At 37.6% G+C, this 20,044-nt stretch overlaps 1 protein-coding gene across 3 annotated transcripts; it reads left to right on the forward strand.

Moving 5' to 3' along the window:
• The first annotated feature begins 30 nt into the window (after nt 1–30).
• METTL4 (methyltransferase 4, N6-adenosine) lies at nt 31–18,862 on the forward strand. Of its 3 annotated transcripts, none has more exons than XM_085052643.1 (9): nt 32–187; nt 922–1,436; nt 2,157–2,219; nt 5,397–5,763; nt 7,910–7,979; nt 9,826–10,000; nt 10,216–10,322; nt 10,927–11,015; nt 15,117–15,314. In XM_085052643.1, exons 2-9 carry the CDS (start codon nt 1,008–1,010, stop codon nt 15,134–15,136), a joined length of 1,320 nt encoding a protein of 439 aa, XP_084908769.1. In that variant the 5' UTR covers nt 32–187; nt 922–1,007; the 3' UTR covers nt 15,137–15,314. The 3 variants fall into 3 exon arrangements, with proteins under 3 accessions (XP_084908770.1, XP_084908769.1, XP_084908768.1); XM_085052642.1 differs by lacking the exon at nt 15,117–15,314 and adding an exon at nt 17,110–18,862 and having other exon boundaries at nt 36–187; XM_085052644.1 differs by lacking the exons at nt 10,927–11,015; nt 15,117–15,314 and adding an exon at nt 17,110–18,862 and having other exon boundaries at nt 31–187.
• The last annotated feature ends 1,182 nt before the right edge of the window (nt 18,863–20,044 follow it).

Consider the following 20,044-nt stretch of genomic DNA (forward strand, 5'->3'; position numbering starts at 1 on the left):
CCAGCGCGTCACACGGAACTGCGTCACGGCGGGGCCGCGGCTCTGCGGCGCGGGGAGGCCGGGAGGAGGAGCTCCGAGGGGCGAGAGAGGAGAGCAGCGGGAGGCCAGGGGACGAGGAGGATCATCCCAAGTCCCGGCAGGGCTCCGGGAAGGGCCGTGGCCGTACAGCGACGAGGCGGCGCCCGCGGTGAGTGTGTGCCAGGCGCTGCCGTGCCGCGGCGAGCCCCGGGCTTCTCTCCAGCCGCCGGCAGTTTTTGTGGGGAAAAGCCCGAGCTCTCGGGCCGTGTGTGCCCGCGGCGGGTCGGAATTGGCGCCTGGCTGCTCTTGTGCCTGTATTGCTGCTCCTGGGTGCCGACATAGTCGTCCGTGTCCCTGTATGTACACATGGTATATAAATATGTGCGTGTAGATGTAGTGTATGCACGTGTATACAGTACGGTACGCGTTTGAGTGTATATTTAGGGTGTGTATATATATAGGGGTGTTCATATATGTGGGTGTGCACATATATATAGTGTGTGTATATATAAAGTGTCTGCATATGCATAGTATATATATATGTAGTCTATGCAGCATGTGTGTTATATATATAGTATATATGTGTAGTGTATATGCATATATATGTGCTGTATATACACTGTATAGATATACACATATCATATTGTTATAGATGTAATCGCTATGCCATAAGGCTGTTTTCTGACTTGTTGAAAAGAAAGCAAAAAGTATAAAAAGTTATATAAAATTTACTTACTATAAAAAAGTAGTCGTATAGGAATGAACGTAATGGGGAAACCAGCTGAAGTCAGGCGTTTCAGCAGTGGTTCCTGCGCGTGCATGGAAGTGTCTATCAGAAGATAGGTGCTAATTTATTAAATACTGGTAATTCTGTAAAGTGAACTCTTATAAAAATTCCCACAGGAGGGGGTTGCTCCAGGAGGTGCGTGTCGCTGATGAAAGCTATGGTTCCAGAGAGCTGATCTTTGTTCCGGAAAAGGGGACTTACGATGTCCGTGGTGCATCGTCTGTCAGCAGGATGGCTTGTGGATCATCTCTCTTTCATCAACCAGTGTGGCTATGAGATCTGTGACTCCTTTGCACACCCTGGTGGTGTCACTCGCAATACTTCTGTCACATCTACTGAAGACTGTCACAGTATTTCTACTTTTGCTGCCACCCCCTCATCAAGCGATAGTCCTACTTGTGGTCCTGGAGATGCCATAGAAAGAGAAGGTAAAACAGCAAAAATGAGATACGTGTTTCGGGAGGAGTTCTTTGATATTTCTAAGCCCCACATAGCTGCAGCTCCTGAGCAGCAGCTGTGTCAGGGATTCCCTGAGGTGAGTCTGACAGAAATAAAGGCCAACAGCAACAGAGAGGAATACCAAGAAGGAGCAAAGAGTGACAGTGGAGATTCTGTTGCCACTGCTAGGAAGGTATGTTCTCTGTAAAACAGTAAATTACAGTAGTCCCGTGATAAATAGTATACTACTAACAGTGTTTTGCATACCTGAGTCCTTTGAGGTAGTGTCGAAAAGCCAGAACTTTTGAGGATATTCTTATGTCCGTTGTGTCAGTAATGTGTATTCTGTGTCTCAAAAGCAGTGGATTGCTCCCAAAATCTCCTGACATTGGTTGTGGTCAGGTGTGCAGCCTGATACTGTGCTAACTGTTGAAATTGTGCAGATAAGTGAGTTGGGAAGGACAGTGTGAATTTACTTTCAGGGTTGTTCAGTACTGTTGCATGTGGACAAAAGAAAATAAGAGTCGCAGGTCTAAACCAATAAATGTCGTAGTGAAGATATAGTTAAATTTTTCTCTTACTGGTAAACTGCACTTGGCAGCTGAAACTTTTAGTATGGGCCCACAGGAGGCACAAACTGCAGCATGGCAGGTACCTTCAGATGGCAGTGCCATGAATAACTTAACACAACTTTAGGCCTATGGACCTTGGGAATACCTGCAGCAGCTTAAGTATTTTACGATCTTTTTGCTTATTTCACTTATACTTGTGATAGAAAAAGAGATGGCAAGTTTATCCTGCTTTTAAAAGAGTTAATTTGTAATTCAGGTATGTTTGATTTTTTTTTTTTTCCTTTTATTTCATTATGGAGTAATACAGATTTTTTTGTTGTTGTTGTTTGCTAATTCTGCAGAAAAGGAAAAGGAAATGTGTATTCAACCAGGGTGAACTGGATGCTTTGGAATATCATTCAAAGGTAAGTTAGAACAATCGTATATTTTGCAAGTACATGATACCTGACTTTGGGCATGTGCAGAGTGGAGGACATGGTTGCAAACAAGTCCTGTTCTTGTAGCTTGTTCCACTAGTGCAAAGAAGGGAAGGTCAATCTCTCCAGTCCTTAGGTGAATAAGTGCTTACAGAGAAGGTCTTCTGGGTAGATACATGTGAAATTTCATGAGACATTACAAAGAGCTGGAAGCTGCATTCACAAAATAACTTTGACTGTTATGGATAACTGAGTTTTATACTGTGATGAGTTGAATATTATTTGAACAGGAAGTGACTGATTTGAAACTGGCAGCATAACCTGTTCTGAAGATCAGCTCATCTTTAGTGTTTCATGATGTTGTGCTGGAGTTCTTCAAAGCTTTTGTGACAAAATGTGCTTCAAAATACCTTGTTCTCCAACTGAGAAAAAAAAATCATCTTTCTCTAACATTTTATATTGTCATACTAAAACATTATGAATTAATTGGAATTCAAGTCTATATGGCTATGTCTGATGAAGTACTGGTGACGATACAACTGAAGTACACTGAAGCATATTAGTAAATCATAAAAATGCAATTTGTTGGTAATACTTGGTGTATTCTTACTACTTTCCCAAACAGTGATGTGAACCTGATTTAGGACCTACACCTGCTTTCTTTCCTTTGACAAAGGTGTTAGTAATATTGGGCTTTTTGCTTAATTCTGTTCCTCTAGAACTACATTTAGATGACTACACCTTTTTTCTTCTACATGACAACAGTCTTGTAGTAAACATGTAGAGTTTGCTGATACAGTGAAGAGGTTCTGTGTCATTTTTGTGAATAAGGTATGCATGTGCAGATTCCCCTTAAAGGAGAGAACTTTGAAGTTCAGCATCAAACAAAGATTTATGAGTATGAAAATGTTTAAGCTAAAATAAAATCATTCAACAGTAGAAACAAGGGAAGAATTGAAGAGAAGTTTGATGTCTAGGAGGCTGGTGTAACTTCACATGATTTCTGGTGAATGTGGGGAAAAGACAGTTTGGAAAAATCTGTGACCCCAGTTAGCCTCTTATAGCACTCACAGGTTAGAAAGTATTGGGTTTTTATTGTATTTGTATTCTTAAAGGTCACAGCTCTGCAAGACAACCCAGATTATTTTGACACTTATTTCTATCTGTAGACTCATTGTCAAAAAAAACCCCAAACAACCCCAAATTGGTTTCTGCAAATGAAACCGTTTATGATTTTCAGCTGTTGAATCCATTTATGAATTTCAGTTAGAGTCAATGTAGGGAACAGTACAAAATACGCTAAATTCCTTCAGCAGCCATTTACTAAAACTGTTTAGATTGCTTGATAGTCAAGAGACTCTCAATTTTGTCCACCTGTGAGTTAATACATGCATGTAAGAAGAAAAGCTATCTGCCTGAATTCAGCTGTACCACTTGTATAATTTCTAAAGATACTTTTATAAATTCTGTTGAAGCACTATGGGTTTCTATTATCACAAACTTAAGTACTTAAAATGTATGACTTTGTACCTCTGATATCTAGAGGTGAAACTATTAAATTACTAAAAGAAAAATTTCTTTCCGTGTTGCTAATTTGAGAATTGTAATAAAGAGTGTGTCATAAAACCCCCTGGTAATCTAGAAGATTCTGTAAACAGAGGCTTTTGAAACCATAATATTATTTGAAACCTTTAATAAAGCTGCTGTAACTGACAATATTGCTATTCCAAATGAAAAAAACCACCTCATTAACAATTAAAACTCAAAAAAGGCTCAGTGACTTAAAGATAAAGTAAGTCCTTAAAGTTTTCAAAGGAGGGTGCTGAAGTGAATGACAGGGTATGTAGATCCAAGAATCTGGTAATCCTGGACTAACTAACAGGCTGTTTGAGAGGTTTGCCACTTGAAAAAGTCACAAAATCAAATTCTGATACTTTAATTTGATTTACTGATTGTACTTATGTATTAATGTAAAATGCATAAACTGTTGTTCTATGAAGTGAATTGAAATGTGGAAAATTACTGATTTTTAGGTCCTGCTTAAAAATATGTTCATGGGTACAGTAACTTGAAATTAGATTAGGATTTTAAATTAAACTTCAGATAGTTGCTTTGAAATTTATATTTGGTTGGAACAATAATATTCCACCTGTGTTGACTGAAATGTTTTGTTCAGTAGTTCCTCACACTTTCTTTCTCCAGCCTTCTAATTATTGTAACTTTACCAAAAACCAACAACAGAAGTTAGCTCAGTCTTCTGGTTTTGGCTGGGATAGAGTTAGTTTTGTGCTTAGTAGCTGGACAGCTAACATAGATTTGATGGAGTGGGAATGCTCCAAATAAAAACTAATGCGAATTTTTTTAAAAAGCTCCAAAATCAACATATTGAAAGCTAAAGGCAGACATGTTGCCCAAATGTCTGCACCCAGCTGCAGCTGATTTGTCCCTCCTAGCCTGGTCAGAATAGATCAGAAAACATCAAAGATTCTCATTTTGGATTTAGTATGAAGATAATGTTGATAGCAACAACTGAAACATCAGTGTGTTAAGCAGTGCTTACCCTAAGTCGAGTTTTCAGTTTCCCATGCTCTGCCAGTGAGCAGGTGCACAAAGGAAGGTGGGAGGCAACATGGCCAGAACAGATGACCTGAACTGGCCAAAGGGATATTCCATGCCATAGGATGTCATTCTCACTGTGTAAACTGAAGGAGTTGGCTGGGAACCATGGATTTGCTACTAAGGGATGGGCTGGACATTAGTGATTGTATTGTGCGTCGGTTGGGTTTTTTTGGGTGGTGCTTCTCTCTCCCTCTTTTTAATAATAGAAATAATGATAATAGTTTATTTTGTTTCAGTTATTAAACTGTTCTTATCTCAGCCCATGAGGTTTGCTTTTTTCCTTGGATCTTTCTCCCCACCAGGAACTGGGAGGCATGGGGTGTGAGTGAATGGCTGTGTGGTACTTGGCTGCCAGCTGGGGTTAGACCAAGACACACATCTTATTGTCATTCCTTTGTAGCTTTTGAGTCAATGATCTCAGTAATTGGCAAGGATCCTTTTCCCTGCCTGCAGACTGAAAATGTTTTGATTTCAGTTGCATTCCCTGATCAAGTAGATACTTGAAATATTGTTTCTTTTTTCTTTTGTTTCTTTGTGACCATACAGGTCAGGAAGCTCATTTGGGAAGGCACTTTGCATTTAGTCCAAGAAGGACTCAAAAGTGGTTTTCTTCACCACACTACTGCAAAACTCAGTTGCAGGAAGAATAATGTTCCTCAACACATTGTTTGTGGGTTGGCTGAATTATGTGAAATGGCAAAGCAGTTTCCAGCTGTGAGTGAAAGTGACCATCAAGCTGTACATGTGCTAGAGGATGAAACCTCCAGTCCAGAGCAGGACCTGCTTTCGTGTGTTACGGAAAACAACTCAAACTGTGCAAAGATAGTTGTGTTAATGGGGCAGAAATACTTGGTACCACCAAAAAGCAGTTTCCTTTTATCTGATATTTCATGTTTACAGCCCCTACTGAACTGTAAGTATCTTTAGATGTTAGAATTTACCCTCTTTCTCCTGCCCAAGAAGAGCCATTAATGTCAAGATGACTTAATAAACAGATTTTAACATTTAGCATCACACTGATAACAAATGCTTCTGCAGGCTTTCTGAGTGATATTTCTAATTTTGTGCAAATAGGTAAGGACTTTCAAAGGAATCTTGAGTGACTAGGAGATCATGAGGGGATTATTTGTCTGCAGGAGGCTCCTTTAAAAATCTCAGCCAAAATACAACAGTTTGTGAGCGTGTTCTGGGCCACTGTCAGCATAGAAGTCACATAAACACGTTAAATTAGGACTAGCTGTGCTGCTGGGTCCCTATCCCACAGGATGAGGCTTTAACTTAGATAAGTCCATGCAGCTGCTGAGGTGGTGGCCCTGCTGGCATGATTTTTAGCTAGATTAGGTCATGGGGGAGGGATGAGATAATGCACCTTAAAGCAAATGTTCCCTTACAGACTCATCCTGTTCAGTGGCATAGTCTTCTTAGATTGGAATAAACTGGTTGTGGAACAAAGCCCAGTATGCCCTAGGGAAGATAACAGTTTGAGAGGCTGTTGCACCCAGCTGGAGAGGAACACCACTTTAGGAAGACCATGAGTAGCAAGCATGACTTGACTTTTCAGCTGCTGTATTTCACAGCTGAGAGTATTGGCTTAAGCCAAAATCAGTGACAGGGAAAGGTAGGGATGTTAGAATAAACAGGTCCTCTGTAAAAGTAAATCAAAAGCTATCCAAGCCACTACACCCAGCTCTAAGCTGACAACATACATCAGTCTTCAGTGTGTTTTACCATTCCATTAGCTTTCAAGTTGACCATTACTACTATTATTATTATTACTTACTATTATTATTACCATCAGTTGCAGCTAGGCTTTGTTAGACAGTCTTACAGGAAAGATGTTGCCTGTGAGCAAGAGCTGGGCATTACTGCTCTACCCTCTAATCAGTAATTTTAGATTTTTAAATTGCGCATGAGAAGAAAGGAAGCATATATAAATTAGATTTTTTTTTAAATTTTGTTGAGAAGACATTCAGGAGGTAGAATCTTAATATCTAAATAATAATTTTGCTTTTGAAGTCTAGAGTCTAGCCAGTTTGCTGTATTCACCTGTAGGAAAAAAGGAAAGTTATCACTCTGCTATCACTCTGCACATTTGTGCATATGAGATAGCATGTTTGGATTCTCCAAGGAGTTACAGAGCAGTCCAAGAAATCTGAGCAAATGCTTTTGAAATAAGCAACAGTGAATGTTAACATAATGTCCTGACTGTAGGTTTTTTTGAGTAAGTCTGCTGTCCATTTTAATTAGTTTTTTTCTTCCCTTTCACCTACCAAAAGAGAAGTAATTCTTGCTGGTCAGTCCACTGTAAGGATAAAACCTCCAGTGTTAAATGAATAAGATGTAGTATTCACATTTAGTGAACACCAAATACTAAGCTGTTGTTCTTACCATGAGACTCAGTGAAAGAATAAATACATTCTCTGGAGAAATAAAACTGGGGAGTTCTATTTTTTCATGGATATGTTCTGTATCTTCTATCCTCCAGCTAAGGTAAACTCAGCTTCTCCCATGAAAACTCTTTCAGTTCTTTTACTCTTGTTCATTGATTCTCATTTCATACACTGTGTCTAGCTATCTGTCTCTCTTTACCTCCAGTAGTGCAAAACAGTTTTCTAGGCCTGGCTCGGAGCTCTGCATGTCCCTGTTGGCGTGCTGAAAGATCAAACAGGACAGGAATCTTGCATTCAGGGCTGCAGCTTTTCACTCAGCTGGGTTCCTCATTACGTAGCTTCGGTTGGGAAACTTGGAGAAATTTTTCTTTTTGAGACTTGCACTCTGTTGCCTTTTTTTTTTTCTGAAATTCCTAAAGATAGTAAAAATTTCTTGGAGGGATCTGACACAAATCACATAAAAGTCCTTTCCTTAGGTAATCAGCCTAAAAATATCTGAATTTTCTGGATATGATTATCTGAATTAAAACAAGCATGTCAAAAGTCTTAACTTCTTATCAGGAAAGAACAAAATAAATTTGCAGTTTTGCTATTTATCTGTTTTATATCTCACTGATATTTTTAAAGCTAATTTACTGGCTTTTTTGTTTTTTTAATTTCACTTGCCAGATGAGAAAAAATATGGTGTAATTGTGATGGATCCACCATGGGACAACAAGTCTGTTAGAAGGAGTAACAGGTATGTTTTATAGTAAAATCAATTAAACTTTGTCATCATAGCTTACAAAGGGTAATTAACATTTTAATTTATTGATGCAATCCAAGACCAATATAACTGTGAGACTGTAGCTTAAATTTGTAAATATTTTGTCACATGCTTACCTTCAAGTGTATGGAATGTCTTAGGTATTTCACTGAAATGTCTTGGATACTTGGCATATAAAATATTTTCAAGAGTTGGTCTTAAATTACCTAGCTGGTGAGAGGATATTAGTCCTTGAGACTTACAAAGAAAATATGGATTCAGCTGTTTTGTAGGGCCCAGATCATGCAAATACTAGTTTGTAATTAATAGAGTTACTTCAGTGGGCATAAAGCTAGATAAATGTGTACCTGTTTCCAGGACTGAAATCTTGCTCAGAACTTTGAGTGGGGTTTTATTTAATTTGAGCTTTAGCTTAGTCTGCAGTCTAATGTTTAGAAGAACATGATAATACAGCAGTTAAATCTTCTAGGGCGATAGGAGCTCCGAGTACTGTAGTTTATGAAGTCATTAACTTAAATTTTTATGGGCGTCCTTCAATGCTGAGTAACACCATGTTTATGCCAGTAGAGTCCTCTTGATTACCACAGAATTGTATCCATGGGGAAGAAGGGTAGGCAGGAAATACGGCCTTACAACATTCTAGAATAAAGTTCACTGTAGCTTTTGAAGCTTGTTATGAAGACAGTTTGAAGATGCAGAGACAGATTAGTAGGCTTGAAAAGTATCCCTTGAAAGTATCCCTTGAAAGTCCTTCAGAAACCTCTAGAAACTCTGTAGGTGAACTCAAATGTCTTTCTTGGTTATATAAGGTACTCAAAGAAGAATTGTAGTTACAAGCATACCTTAGCCACCCAGATCCTCTCTGCCTTATAAAATAAATGCAAAAAGTGGAGGAGCTATCACTGCTCTTAATTTTCTTGTTGGCAGTTAATCATTGTGAAGCATATCTCATCTGGGTGAATCTTTTTTCCTCTGGACAGTCTAGTCCAGGAGGTATTTTGGATTTTATCCTTGTTTACTGTTTCTCACTGTAGCATTGTGTAGGGTCCTGGGTACCCACATGGTGGCTGCCAATTTTCGTTAGGCAGTGTGCCAATGTTTTTGGTGCTGCAAGGTGTAAGTTCCATGAACTGCAGTTTATTAATAGTGTAGAATTGCATCATGAAAAAAAATGGTAGAACAGGACAGGATCTGGAAAGCATACTGGATTCATCAGTGTAGCATTCAGAAAAGTGCAGATTGATTTTGAATAACCTAGAGAATTTCTACTCATGGTAATTTAAAAAAAAAGAATAACTTCTGAAAATAATTGGAGAAATTATTATCTTTTATGACCTCTAACTTGCCATTCAAATTAGTGTTGCCCTTGCCAGTGACTTACTTGTCCTTTTCATTCAGTAGAGAATTTATTATGAGAAGTGAATAGCATTACATTGCCTAAGAAGCTACTGTTCACTAAATAGTTTTGTTCTGGCACAAAGGTGATAATATTGAATTACATATTCTAGTTCTTAGATGAAACATGGGCTTCTAAACTTCGTCAGAGTCACAACTCATAATGCTTTATTTTGAGGGGTAGTGAAAATACGTAGTTAAAGGTTCTGCTCAGTAAAACTTAAATACATACACTAATGATTTTATATAAAATCCATCAGATTTGTCCACTGGGTGTCAGTCTTGAACTATTTTTATAACTTAGGTTGTCAGGAGATAATTCTTGAAGTGACTGGTCTGTGCAATTTCTTTATCCATTTGTGCTGCTTTGCAATTTTTATAGTTGGGATATGCTAATTTGCTTTTTCACTGTATTGACATATAGGTACAGCCACTTGTCTTCGTGGCAAATCAAGCAGATTCCTGTACCAGCACTAGCTGCTCCAAATTGTCTTGTAGTCACGTGGGTGACTAATAGACAGCAGCACTTACGTTTTGTTAAGGAAGAACTTTATCCTCATTGGTCGGTGAAAACACTTGCTGAGTGGCACTGGGTAAAAGTAAGTTCTCAATTTGTTTTGTTGCTTTCTTGGAGACTGAGAGGACTTGCACTATGACACTTTATATTCTTCTAATTTGTCTATGTACTGCCATATGCTTCAGTGTTTGAAAGCTATGATATCATCAGTATCCTCCTTTTCATAAAAGAAAAGGTCTTGGAAAAAGATGGGATATTAAAATCTTCCACTGTTTATTTTTAACTGTTTTGTGTCAGATTACTAGAACTGGAGAATTTGTAATGCCTTTGGATTCTTTGCACAAAAAGCCCTATGAAGTTCTTGTGCTGGGGAGAGTTCAAGGAGATGTAAAGGAAGCCGTAAGGTATGTGGGAATATTTATGGTAAATGTCTTTTTTTGCAGCTGCTAGGATTCCCTATATCACTTATTCATAATGCAATATAATGTCCCAAAAGGTCTTGTCATCATCCTTTAGCTGGTAGTGGACCTAAAGATAGCCTTACTAGCTTTGGAATAAGAGATTGCCGTAGTGAGATGAAAGAATGGAACCTCCTGTCTGTTCCTTACATCTGCTGTGTTAGGGAACTGGCTTGGACAAAAGCCTCATGGACAAGGCTTCCTTTGCTGACAGGTTCCCTTGGACCATGAGTCTTTGTCACAGGGTGATGCCATTTTGAGGATGCTGCTGTTTTTCCACATATGAAAACATACAGGGCTACATTGTTCTTAATGGCTTTGTATGGCTGATGTTAACCATGTTTTGTCTAAAGCCTCAATGATTTCATAAACTCTCATTTTATGTATTATGTCTGAGAAACCTTTAACATTCCCTTGGACTTCCCTGAAGTTTCTGAATGAACATTCTGTGTTATCTCCCATCTGAAGTAGCTTTGTGAGAGCTGCAGCATCACATCGGGTAGCATTCATTCTCATGTTTCTTTTCTCTTCTGATTTATTTATATGACAGGAGATCTGAAAGTGTTCTTCCAATTCCAGAGCATAAGTTAATTGTCAGCATACCCTGCAGTCTGCATTCCCATAAACCTCCTCTTGCTGGTATGTTTTGGTTTTCTTGCCTAATATTTCTCTAGCACAGCGGATTTGAATGTCTGATTCTAGGATGTACCTACAAGTGCCTTAATTTACCATTTGCCAAGCAGTTTTACTCAACAGAGCTTGTGGTTCCTCAGCATTTCCAAAAGTGTTCTGAAGCACCTCAGTTTTGGTCTCTAAAAATTAATGTGAAAACTTGAACTTCAGGTATTACTGTGTGAACATTTTAGGTAGACACGTAGAAAAAATGTTGCCTTTTTCAAAATTTTTCTTTTAAATAGTGCACAAACAATTTTACAGATACTTGATATATGAAGTTATGACAAATGACCTAATGTACCTGGTGAGGGGGGAGAACTTTGGGGGTACATAAAATAGGAGAGCAGAAACCTCTTTCTTTATTATGTCATTCTGAAATAAATGCTTACATTTCTGCATGAATTGATAATATGCCTGCATTACAATTATACCTTTAAATCCAAAAACTTAATTATTTTAAGACTACTAGTAATAAGCAACAAATAAGGCATACCCTGCTTATTTCTGAGGAGTTGTATTTATCCTAACTGAAATTGATGCAGTAATTTCAGCCAGCCATTTGGTGTGGGTATAAATGCCCCTTTTCAGAGTTATTCCAAAAAATTGTTCTGGAGCACTTTGACTAATTTTGTCAATAGGAAGTTGTACTTCTTTCATCATGATAGTGCCTTAGAACCTTACAGGCTATGGTAAGAAATAATACCTCTCACAAAAATGATTTCATCCTCCTCCAAGGGGGAAGCTCGCTGTGAGCTACAAATATTACAGGTGCACATGCTTTGTAATCACATCAGAAAAGGCAGGTACAGGAAATGTTTAATGCTGTGGAGAGGAGAGGTATCACAGTTTGCTTCATTGATATTCTTTCCTTTTTCTCTTCCCAAGGGGTAGAACAACTTCTAATCTGAACAATTGTATGTTCAGGGATGCTCTAAAACTTGTGTTTGGGGATTTGTATTCATTAAATGAACATACATACATACACATACATATACACACACACACACCTGTTAAAAAACTAGTAGAAGGGACATACTTCAGTTAGCTAAAAACAGAAAAAAAGAAAAGCAACTCTAGGAGGATCTTTTTGCCATCCTGAAGCCACATCTGTAAGAATTAGGGCTATGTGTGTTGATTTAAGCTAGTGAGTGGCAGGGTGGTAATTTATGAGGCAGTCACCTAGAGCCTCTTTAGCAAGCCAATACTTAGCAGCAAACTTGGACACAAACAGGAATCTTGTGAGGTATCCAAGAGTGCAAAACAGCAGTTTATATGTATTATAGAAAATTCTAGTGCAACAGTGGTCCTTGGTACAATTCCTTTGTAGTGCAGAATCTAGAAACCATATTGGAGAATCCTTTATAAATTATAACCCTGAATGGACTTGGAAAGAAACTGTACTTGCTAATGTCTTGTGTGTATTTCTTGAGTCTTCTCTTGAATGATGGGATCTGATACCATTATGCAGCATTTATGTTTCTCTTTGAAACAATGCATTTGCTGTGGAACGATATCAATGATTAAAAAGGTTTTTGTGAAAATCCATATGTATCCTACAGTTTTTTGTCAGATTGTGCAGAATATGGTTATTTAATGGAAAGGTAGACCATGAGGCAAAAGCTGATTTCTGATGCTTTGGCTTTTGTGCTGTCCAAGGTATTGCTTTCATGACCAGACAATATTCTCAAGCAGCCAGTAGAGAGCAGCTGAGCTACATCCTAGAAGGGTTCAGAAGAAATTTGAAGAGAAGCAGAGATTTGGCAATGGGGGGAGAAGGACACTTGATGAGTCACATGCATTCTTTATGCTTTGTTTGAGTGGCAACAAAGCCAAAAATATTAGTATTTACTGATGCTGTCTGGCACTTTGTTTCTTATTACAACAATAAAGGTTGTATGTTGGTACATATGTAGCCACTTAATGACTGATTATAACAGTTTATCTCTCTGGGGGAACAGAAAGATGTAAATTAAAGTAAGCCATCAAAAAGAGATGTTTGTGTTCCTACAGTGCATTTAACCATGAAATTGCAACTGTAGGGGTTTTTTGTTGATGCATGTGCTGTGTTCAATGCTTAGAGCTCTAATATGTCATTGTAAATGTATTTAAGCTGCTTTATGCAAATGTGTTAAAATCAAATTTTATTACACCAGGTTTTGATTCAAATAACAGCAGGTTTTCTTCCTAATTCAATTCAGTGTTGCTCTTAGAGGACATAAAAGATATTCTGTTACAGAGATGTATGAAGTTCTAGATAACTTCACCTTTATTCTTTTTCCTGTATTACAGATTGTTCTCATTATAGCCATTGCTCTTCCAGTTTTTAAGTATATACATTTATTGTTAGAAAATAATACTGTTATGTAGGAGTTTGCCTAAAAGCACTGGATTTAATTCTTGGCCATGTTCTAACCAATTTGCATATCTCCAGCACAACAATGCAATGGGAAGTCATGGGAACTCCCTCCTCCTGTAGCAGTGCTGGCTTGTTAGGCCATGTTATAAAAATTTTATTGGAACTAAAAAAAAGTAAATAGTTTGTTTCCTTATGTGCCTTGTGAGCCCATACTGTAAGACTAATTGATAGGTGCATCAGCATCTAGGTATAACTGAAAGCTCAGGAAAGATGCAGTGGTGTTAAGACCTCTTTCAGCTGGATTTCAGATCGTTTTCTGATCCTACTCTGTTCAGGGATTAGACAAATTGGGCAATAAGGACCCCTACATTGCAAACTCTTTTGAAGGGTTATTTTAAACTAAGATAACTGTGTGCTTTGTGCTTTGCATGGCTCACTGATCAGGCAGTCAAAAAGCAGAAAGATATTTTCGCTTTATATATCCAATTTGTCAGTGCAAAACCTGCTTTTTAGGCTGTGGAAGTTCAAAAGATAAGAGAAAACAGTTGCTTGTTTCAAAGATCATTCTTCCTTTTGCTTATTTAAACATTGTTGGGATTAGGAGTACGCAGGTGTGGCAGGTCTCCTGCCTGACCACTGGGTCGTGCATCAGAATGAAATGGTTTTCTGGAAGTGTTATGTCTGCCAGGTGGCTTTGTTCTAGCTTCATGTGTGCTAGGGCAATTAGAGGCTCAGCAACCTGAGTTGCTGTCATAGTGTTTGTGACACCTGCAAGTGGGAAAGAATAGGCTGTTATCATCTATTTAACCTGTTTCCTGTCAGTAATATTTGTAAGTGGATAGAAGTAGTTGTGTGGTGGGTTTTGTTTTCAGTCTACTCCTGTGGTAGAAAAACTTGGTATTTAATTTTTCTATTGGTGTAGCTCCTCTAAGCTGTTTTCAGAGGAAAAAAACCCAAGGGTTTGCTTAAGGACTGCAAGTCAGATCCATCCAGCCTTCTGGTGATGTAAAGGTCCAACAGAGAAGCCATAATTTGTAAATTGAACCATGATTTTTCCTATTTTAAGGAAACCAGTGTAATGAGATTTTAAGCCAACAAAATTCAGGTCTCTTGATATGGTAATTTTTGTTGCAGTGCAAGTTACTGCCTGATGTGATTATGTAAATGCCTACAACCTAGCAATGAAAAATCATAGTATAATGTAATCTTGAACTGTGTGTAATACGTCTCTTTTTTAAAAAAAGGCCCTCTAAATTTAAAAAGAGTGTCACTCTGTCAAAAGGCGAGAGGGAGGTTCCTGGGACTTCCTTTTTAAATTCTGTAACCAAATGGATAGAACGACTAGCACATGCTTCTACTGAACTGATCAGTTTCTTGGCTACCACTTTTTTGCTTTCTGGTGAACCAATCTTTGAGGTTGTTGAATCTCTGAAATGTGCTTTTCAAATTCGTTCTTTTAGGCATGAAAGTTTTTGGTGCCTGTTAAAACTGTTTTTGATTACTGAACCTAGTGCTATGAGGGTGTTTTTAAGCTATGCATTTTAACATGTACCACCTCTCTGGGCAACCTGTTCAATGTTTCAGCACTGTCATTGAAAACAATTATTTCCTTATATCTAGTCTGAATTGATCTATTTTAGTTTAAAACTTTAATCTCTTCTCTTATTGCTGCAGGCCCTGCTAAAATAGTTTGTTCTTCTCTTTCTTAGAGGCCCCCTTTAAGCATTGAAAGGCCACAGTAAGGTCTCCCTGGAGCCTTCTCTTCTCCAAGATGAACAACTCCAGCTCTCAGCTTGTCCTCCTAGGAGAGGTGCTTCAGCCCTCTGATCGTGTTGGCAGCAAATTATACACAAGAAACCCTTATCTAAATGGAGCTGGAAAAAGAACAATAAATTTTACCACTTTTTTAATTATGATGGGTTTGCAAAATGGTATAAAAGCAGCTACTCATAAGTGGTGTCTAATTAGATGAACTCCCATGACACCAAACAGTGCGTGAGTTTTCTGTCAGAATGTACATTTCCCTCTAAACTTCCCAGACTCTTCTCTGCAAATGTTAGATTTGTTTAAACATTTTATCTTGCCTCTAGAAGAAGCAGGTTTTTTGAGTAAGATTCCTTCTGGTAGCAGTATTTTTTAGATTAAAAGCTGCCTTCATGATAACCCATCTGAGACATTCATGTGACATTTGTTAAAGATCGGGGGAAGGAGAATGGATTTTTATTCCATGCCAAAATACAATAAAGCCTGGAAACACCCATCACAAAATATTTATTAAAAAGTTTTTAACATGTTGGAGCTTTGGAAGAGGTGATCATGTATGTAGGAAATACATCTGGGGTTGGCTAACCCTGGAAAGTGAAGTGTTTGCTCATATTTCTGCAACGGGAGCAATCCATGACCTGATCAGCTGGAGTCTCACACAGGGAGTCTGTGACTAGCAAACTTGGTGCAAAAAGTCAGTACTTGGATTGCATCAAGAAAAAAGAAAAAGTATTCCCTTTCACACTTTGGTGTATGCTGACTGGATGTGTTTTTGCTTTCTGCAATGATCATATCTGAAGAAACAGTGAAGCAGCAAAATGTCAGATTTATGAGCTGTATTTTTAAGTGACAGATTCAAACATCACTGGCAGATCTGATGTTAAAATGGCCAAGATATTCTTTGGAAAAATAAGTGTTTCCATAATTTTTCTCGTTTTATCCTCAGCAACAAACCCAAAAACTTAACATGCAATTTTTTGTATAGATAAGTTTTTCATTCTTTCTGCTTTCTCTGTGTTGGGTGCTCCTTAAACCTTTGCTTTTCTGTGCATATTTTGTAACTTTGTAGCCATTTTATGAAACTAGTTAAGGATTTGCTTGACCCATCTGCAGACTAAATGGCTCAGTGTGACAAGTAACACATTTAATAATAAACTCTTTGCAATAACACTTTTCAAGTAAAATGCAAGATCTTTTTCCATCACTTCAAGAATACCAGTCATGATCAATGACACAGTTGATGTTAATGACAGACATCTTTTTATTTGGATTTAGGCAGTAAAAATGCCTAACTGTAAAAGAAATTTGAACTTTATGTTACTGAGTAACAGTAACAGTTATAGAAATATCTCTTCAGCTGCCAAGTTGATACTGGGGGAGAAAGTAGTTCCTGCATTTTTATAGCCCTTTTAGTGCTGTGCTTATTTAACTAGTGTTTCTTATTTTATCTTTTAACAGTTGTCATTACAAAAATGCTTTTATCCCCTTTAAGGTACAGAGGAAAAGAGTGTGGTCTTAATTAAGAAAGGGGTTTATTTATTTATTATTTTTCGAAGTGTTGCCCCTGTGTCATTGGGGCTGAGTGAGGCTTTAAAAGGTGTTTGGTTGATATTAGTAAAAAATTCAGAACTCATCTATGTAGAGGCTGAAATAAATCCTCCTTCCCTTTCTCTAAATGAAAACCAATAAATCAAGGCTATTGAAGGCCTTGACAGTATTGTTCAGAATCTCAAGGGCACTTATTTAAAATTACTTTCTCACTATAAATAGTCCAGCTGTTTGATGAAACCTCTGAAATTAATTTGCTATCTCTCCCTTTTTTAATGAAACATTCATTTTTTCATCTGGTGGCATCACAGGGGAGGTTTTACTTGTTTACTATTGTTATTTGTACCATTGTCATTGCTGTTATCTTCTCTTTTTTTTTCTCTTACACAGCCGTTCTGGCAGAGTTTATCAAGCCAGATGTGGAATGCTTGGAGTTGTTTGCTCGCAACCTACAGCCTGGCTGGACCAGCTGGGGAAATGAGGTCTTGAAGTTTCAGCACATTGATTATTTTACTCTCCTGCAGAATGAAAACTGAGCTGGGCCTTAAATATCTATATCGTGTGAAATTCCACACCTTCCCAGGGGGCTCTTGAACTTAACTTTACTACTGGTGGTGCACTTAAAGGTAACAGAAATAAAACCAATTGCATTTCAGTTACATTTCTTGAAATGACAGGTTATCTGTTTGGTATCTCCATTTGTGCAAGGTGGTCCCTTATTTTGATGATCTGAACATATTTAAATACTGATGGTGTTACCAAAAATCAGTAAAGATAAAACTCCTTAGCAGTAGTGTAGCATTAAGAAGCAGGCATTCTTTGTTTGGCCAGATGCATGAGAGGGTATCTCCTCTGAAATACTGTGCATGCTGATTACAGAGAAAGCTCCTGTTTATACAATGTATTTTACATACATATTCGTTGACCTTTCTGGAATAAGCATACATATGATAATAATTTCCCAAAAATCATTAACATGTTCCCACCCCTTGGCACATGTTCTTCTGTCCCAGGGGTCTCTTTGGTGGTCCCCGGTGGTCAGCTGCCCCAGAATTACACTTGACCACCCAGTCAGCTGGCAAAAAGTTGGCATAACTGGGCTGGTTACTCTGCAGTTTTTCTTCTTGGTCAATGTTTAACATGATCCTACAGAACAAGCATTGTGTGGTTCTATAGGCTTGTGGGTTTTGAAGAATAATCATATTAACCCACCAGGTGCAAACAATTCTTTGTCTGCCAACAATGTTAGAGTAAGTTCATCCCTGGTTTTTTTCAAACCTTAAGAAAAGAAAGATATTTTAAAGTATTCTCACTGCTGGTATCAAATCTGAGCTAATACCACATTGCAACTGTTACATTGTAGCTCTTGTGTTATTTTTAAAGAACTTTATTGTATTGTTTTTAAAGAGTGTCATTGGAAGTAAACAGCTTTGAATAATGCATGTTTTCTTAAAGGTTTTTTTTTGCAAAAGAATGGATTTTGAACTAAAATAGTTATAAAGGCAGTGTATCTTCCTACATGTTTGTATATATCTATCTACCTCAGAGAAAATAAAAGGAACAGTGCTTGTGTTTATTGGCACATAAATTGTTGAGTGACCACATTCAATGTAAAATTATACTTTTGAAACAGTTGGCTGTTCTATCTTTGTGTATATAGTGTTAGTGTTTTGAATACATTGTAAATGATCAGTCTCAACATCTTACAAATTCTGAAATTTTAACAGATTATATGTATTTTTAAAATTTTCTTTCCTTATGTTCTTGGAACATTATAAAGACAGGCCAGTGAGCTGTATTTTTCTGTTAACATAAAAATGATACTTTTTTTTTTTAATGGTACACTTTGTGTATCATTTACTGTGCTTAGATTTACTTTGAAAAATACACAGAAAATGTAATGAGGCCTCTGCCACTTACTCATTTGCAGCAGTAGAGGCAGAGGTGCTGATTTTCCTGATGGGAAACTCCTGCGTTCTGACTGTTTATAATGGAGAACAAAATACATTCCATGCCTTCTTTACCTTAATTTCCATTTTGGTGAGTTGTGAAGATTTTTTAAAATTAAACTTTAAATGTTAGAAGATGATTTTTTGATAATTTTGTAAAAAAAATGAAAATAAAAACTTGTGTCTTATTTGCAGACCCAGTTTCTGTATTATTGTCCAATTTCATGTTTTGCATATTGGAGCAGTGGAGTTAATAAAACAAGGAAAATGCTTTTTGCTCCCTCCCCCAGCAGTTAAACATATACTCAAAATAAGTAAATAATGTAGCAGTGAAAGTAGTTACCAGGGAAAACATTTTTTGCTGCACAATTTTATTTAGTCTGCATTTTAAACCATCAGTACATAAGCAAGCTTACCTGCAGCTACAAGGGATAGAAGGTTCTTTATTTGCTTTTAGTTTTGTAAAACATTCTCTACCTGGAGCTTCTACATTCCCAGTCAGAATTCCCCTGCCCTCCAAAGACACTTTAACCTAGTACTAAATGATGTATGAAACTCAGACATAGAATAAATCATAACTGCAGCACCTATATTGCTTTCCCTTTGTACTCTACAAAACAGTACAAGAAATGACAGTCTGTTCCACATCCGCTGCAATGAACAATTCCAGATTATCTCTTAATTGCAAATAAAAGAAAGATGAACAATCTTAGAGATCAGGGAAGCACCTTTCTCCTTTGAGCTAAGCAGCAGAACCCTTCTAATGGAATGACCTTCTTTAGGCTGTTTAAGAATTGATGACCTTATTAATTTGTCTTTTCTGTGGAGTCCCTTTGCAAATAGTGGCTTTCTAGAATCCTGGAACCATTAAGGTTGGAAAAGATCTCTAAGATCAAGTCCAGCTCTTAATATCACTGTGTTCACCACTAAACTGAATCAGCTGAGCAGCTAACTCCAACACCTGGGAATCCAGCCTCCTAAGTATGGCCTGTATGTAGAGGACTTGTGCAGGCAGACTCTCAGCTTCTCAGGCTAAGTCAAAAGTTGGAGATTGGAGCTTGTGTCATACCTGATCCTGTCATAAATAGTTACAAAATTGTATAAAAAGAAAACTCTTGTATAACAAAGAAAAGTTGGTAAGGAGTGAAAGAAAAAGGGAGAAGATAAGGATGGAGGAACAGAGGATAGTTATCAGATGTTAAAGATGTATTTGATAAGTATCAGCCTACGTTTTATGCACGTCTTCAGTGATCCTAAGAAATTATGAGGTTGTTTCCCCTATTTTAAAAGAGATTTTCTTCTTTTGTATTCTGGTATCACACACTCAAAGAAAAAACAGGTGGAGTGTGTCTTTTACTCACAACATTTACAAAATA

This window comes from Lichenostomus cassidix, chromosome 2 (genome assembly GCF_008360975.1).
Source record: "Lichenostomus cassidix isolate B80296 chromosome 2, HeHo_3.0, whole genome shotgun sequence".
In the NCBI taxonomy this organism is placed as follows: domain Eukaryota; kingdom Metazoa; phylum Chordata; class Aves; order Passeriformes; family Meliphagidae; genus Lichenostomus; species Lichenostomus cassidix.

Bases quoted from the DNA above. Each gene is read 5' to 3' on its own strand.
- METTL4 (XM_085052642.1), top strand. From the start codon at position 1,008: ATGTCCGTGGTGCATCGTCTGTCAGCAGGATGGCTTGTGGATCATCTC. The intron at 10,001-10,215 runs GTAAGTTCTCAA...GTTTTGTGTCAG, and splicing joins CTGAGTGGCACTGGGTAAAA to ATTACTAGAACTGGAGAATT. The intron at 11,016-17,109 runs GTATGTTTTGGT...TCTCTTACACAG, and splicing joins CCATAAACCTCCTCTTGCTG to CCGTTCTGGCAGAGTTTATC.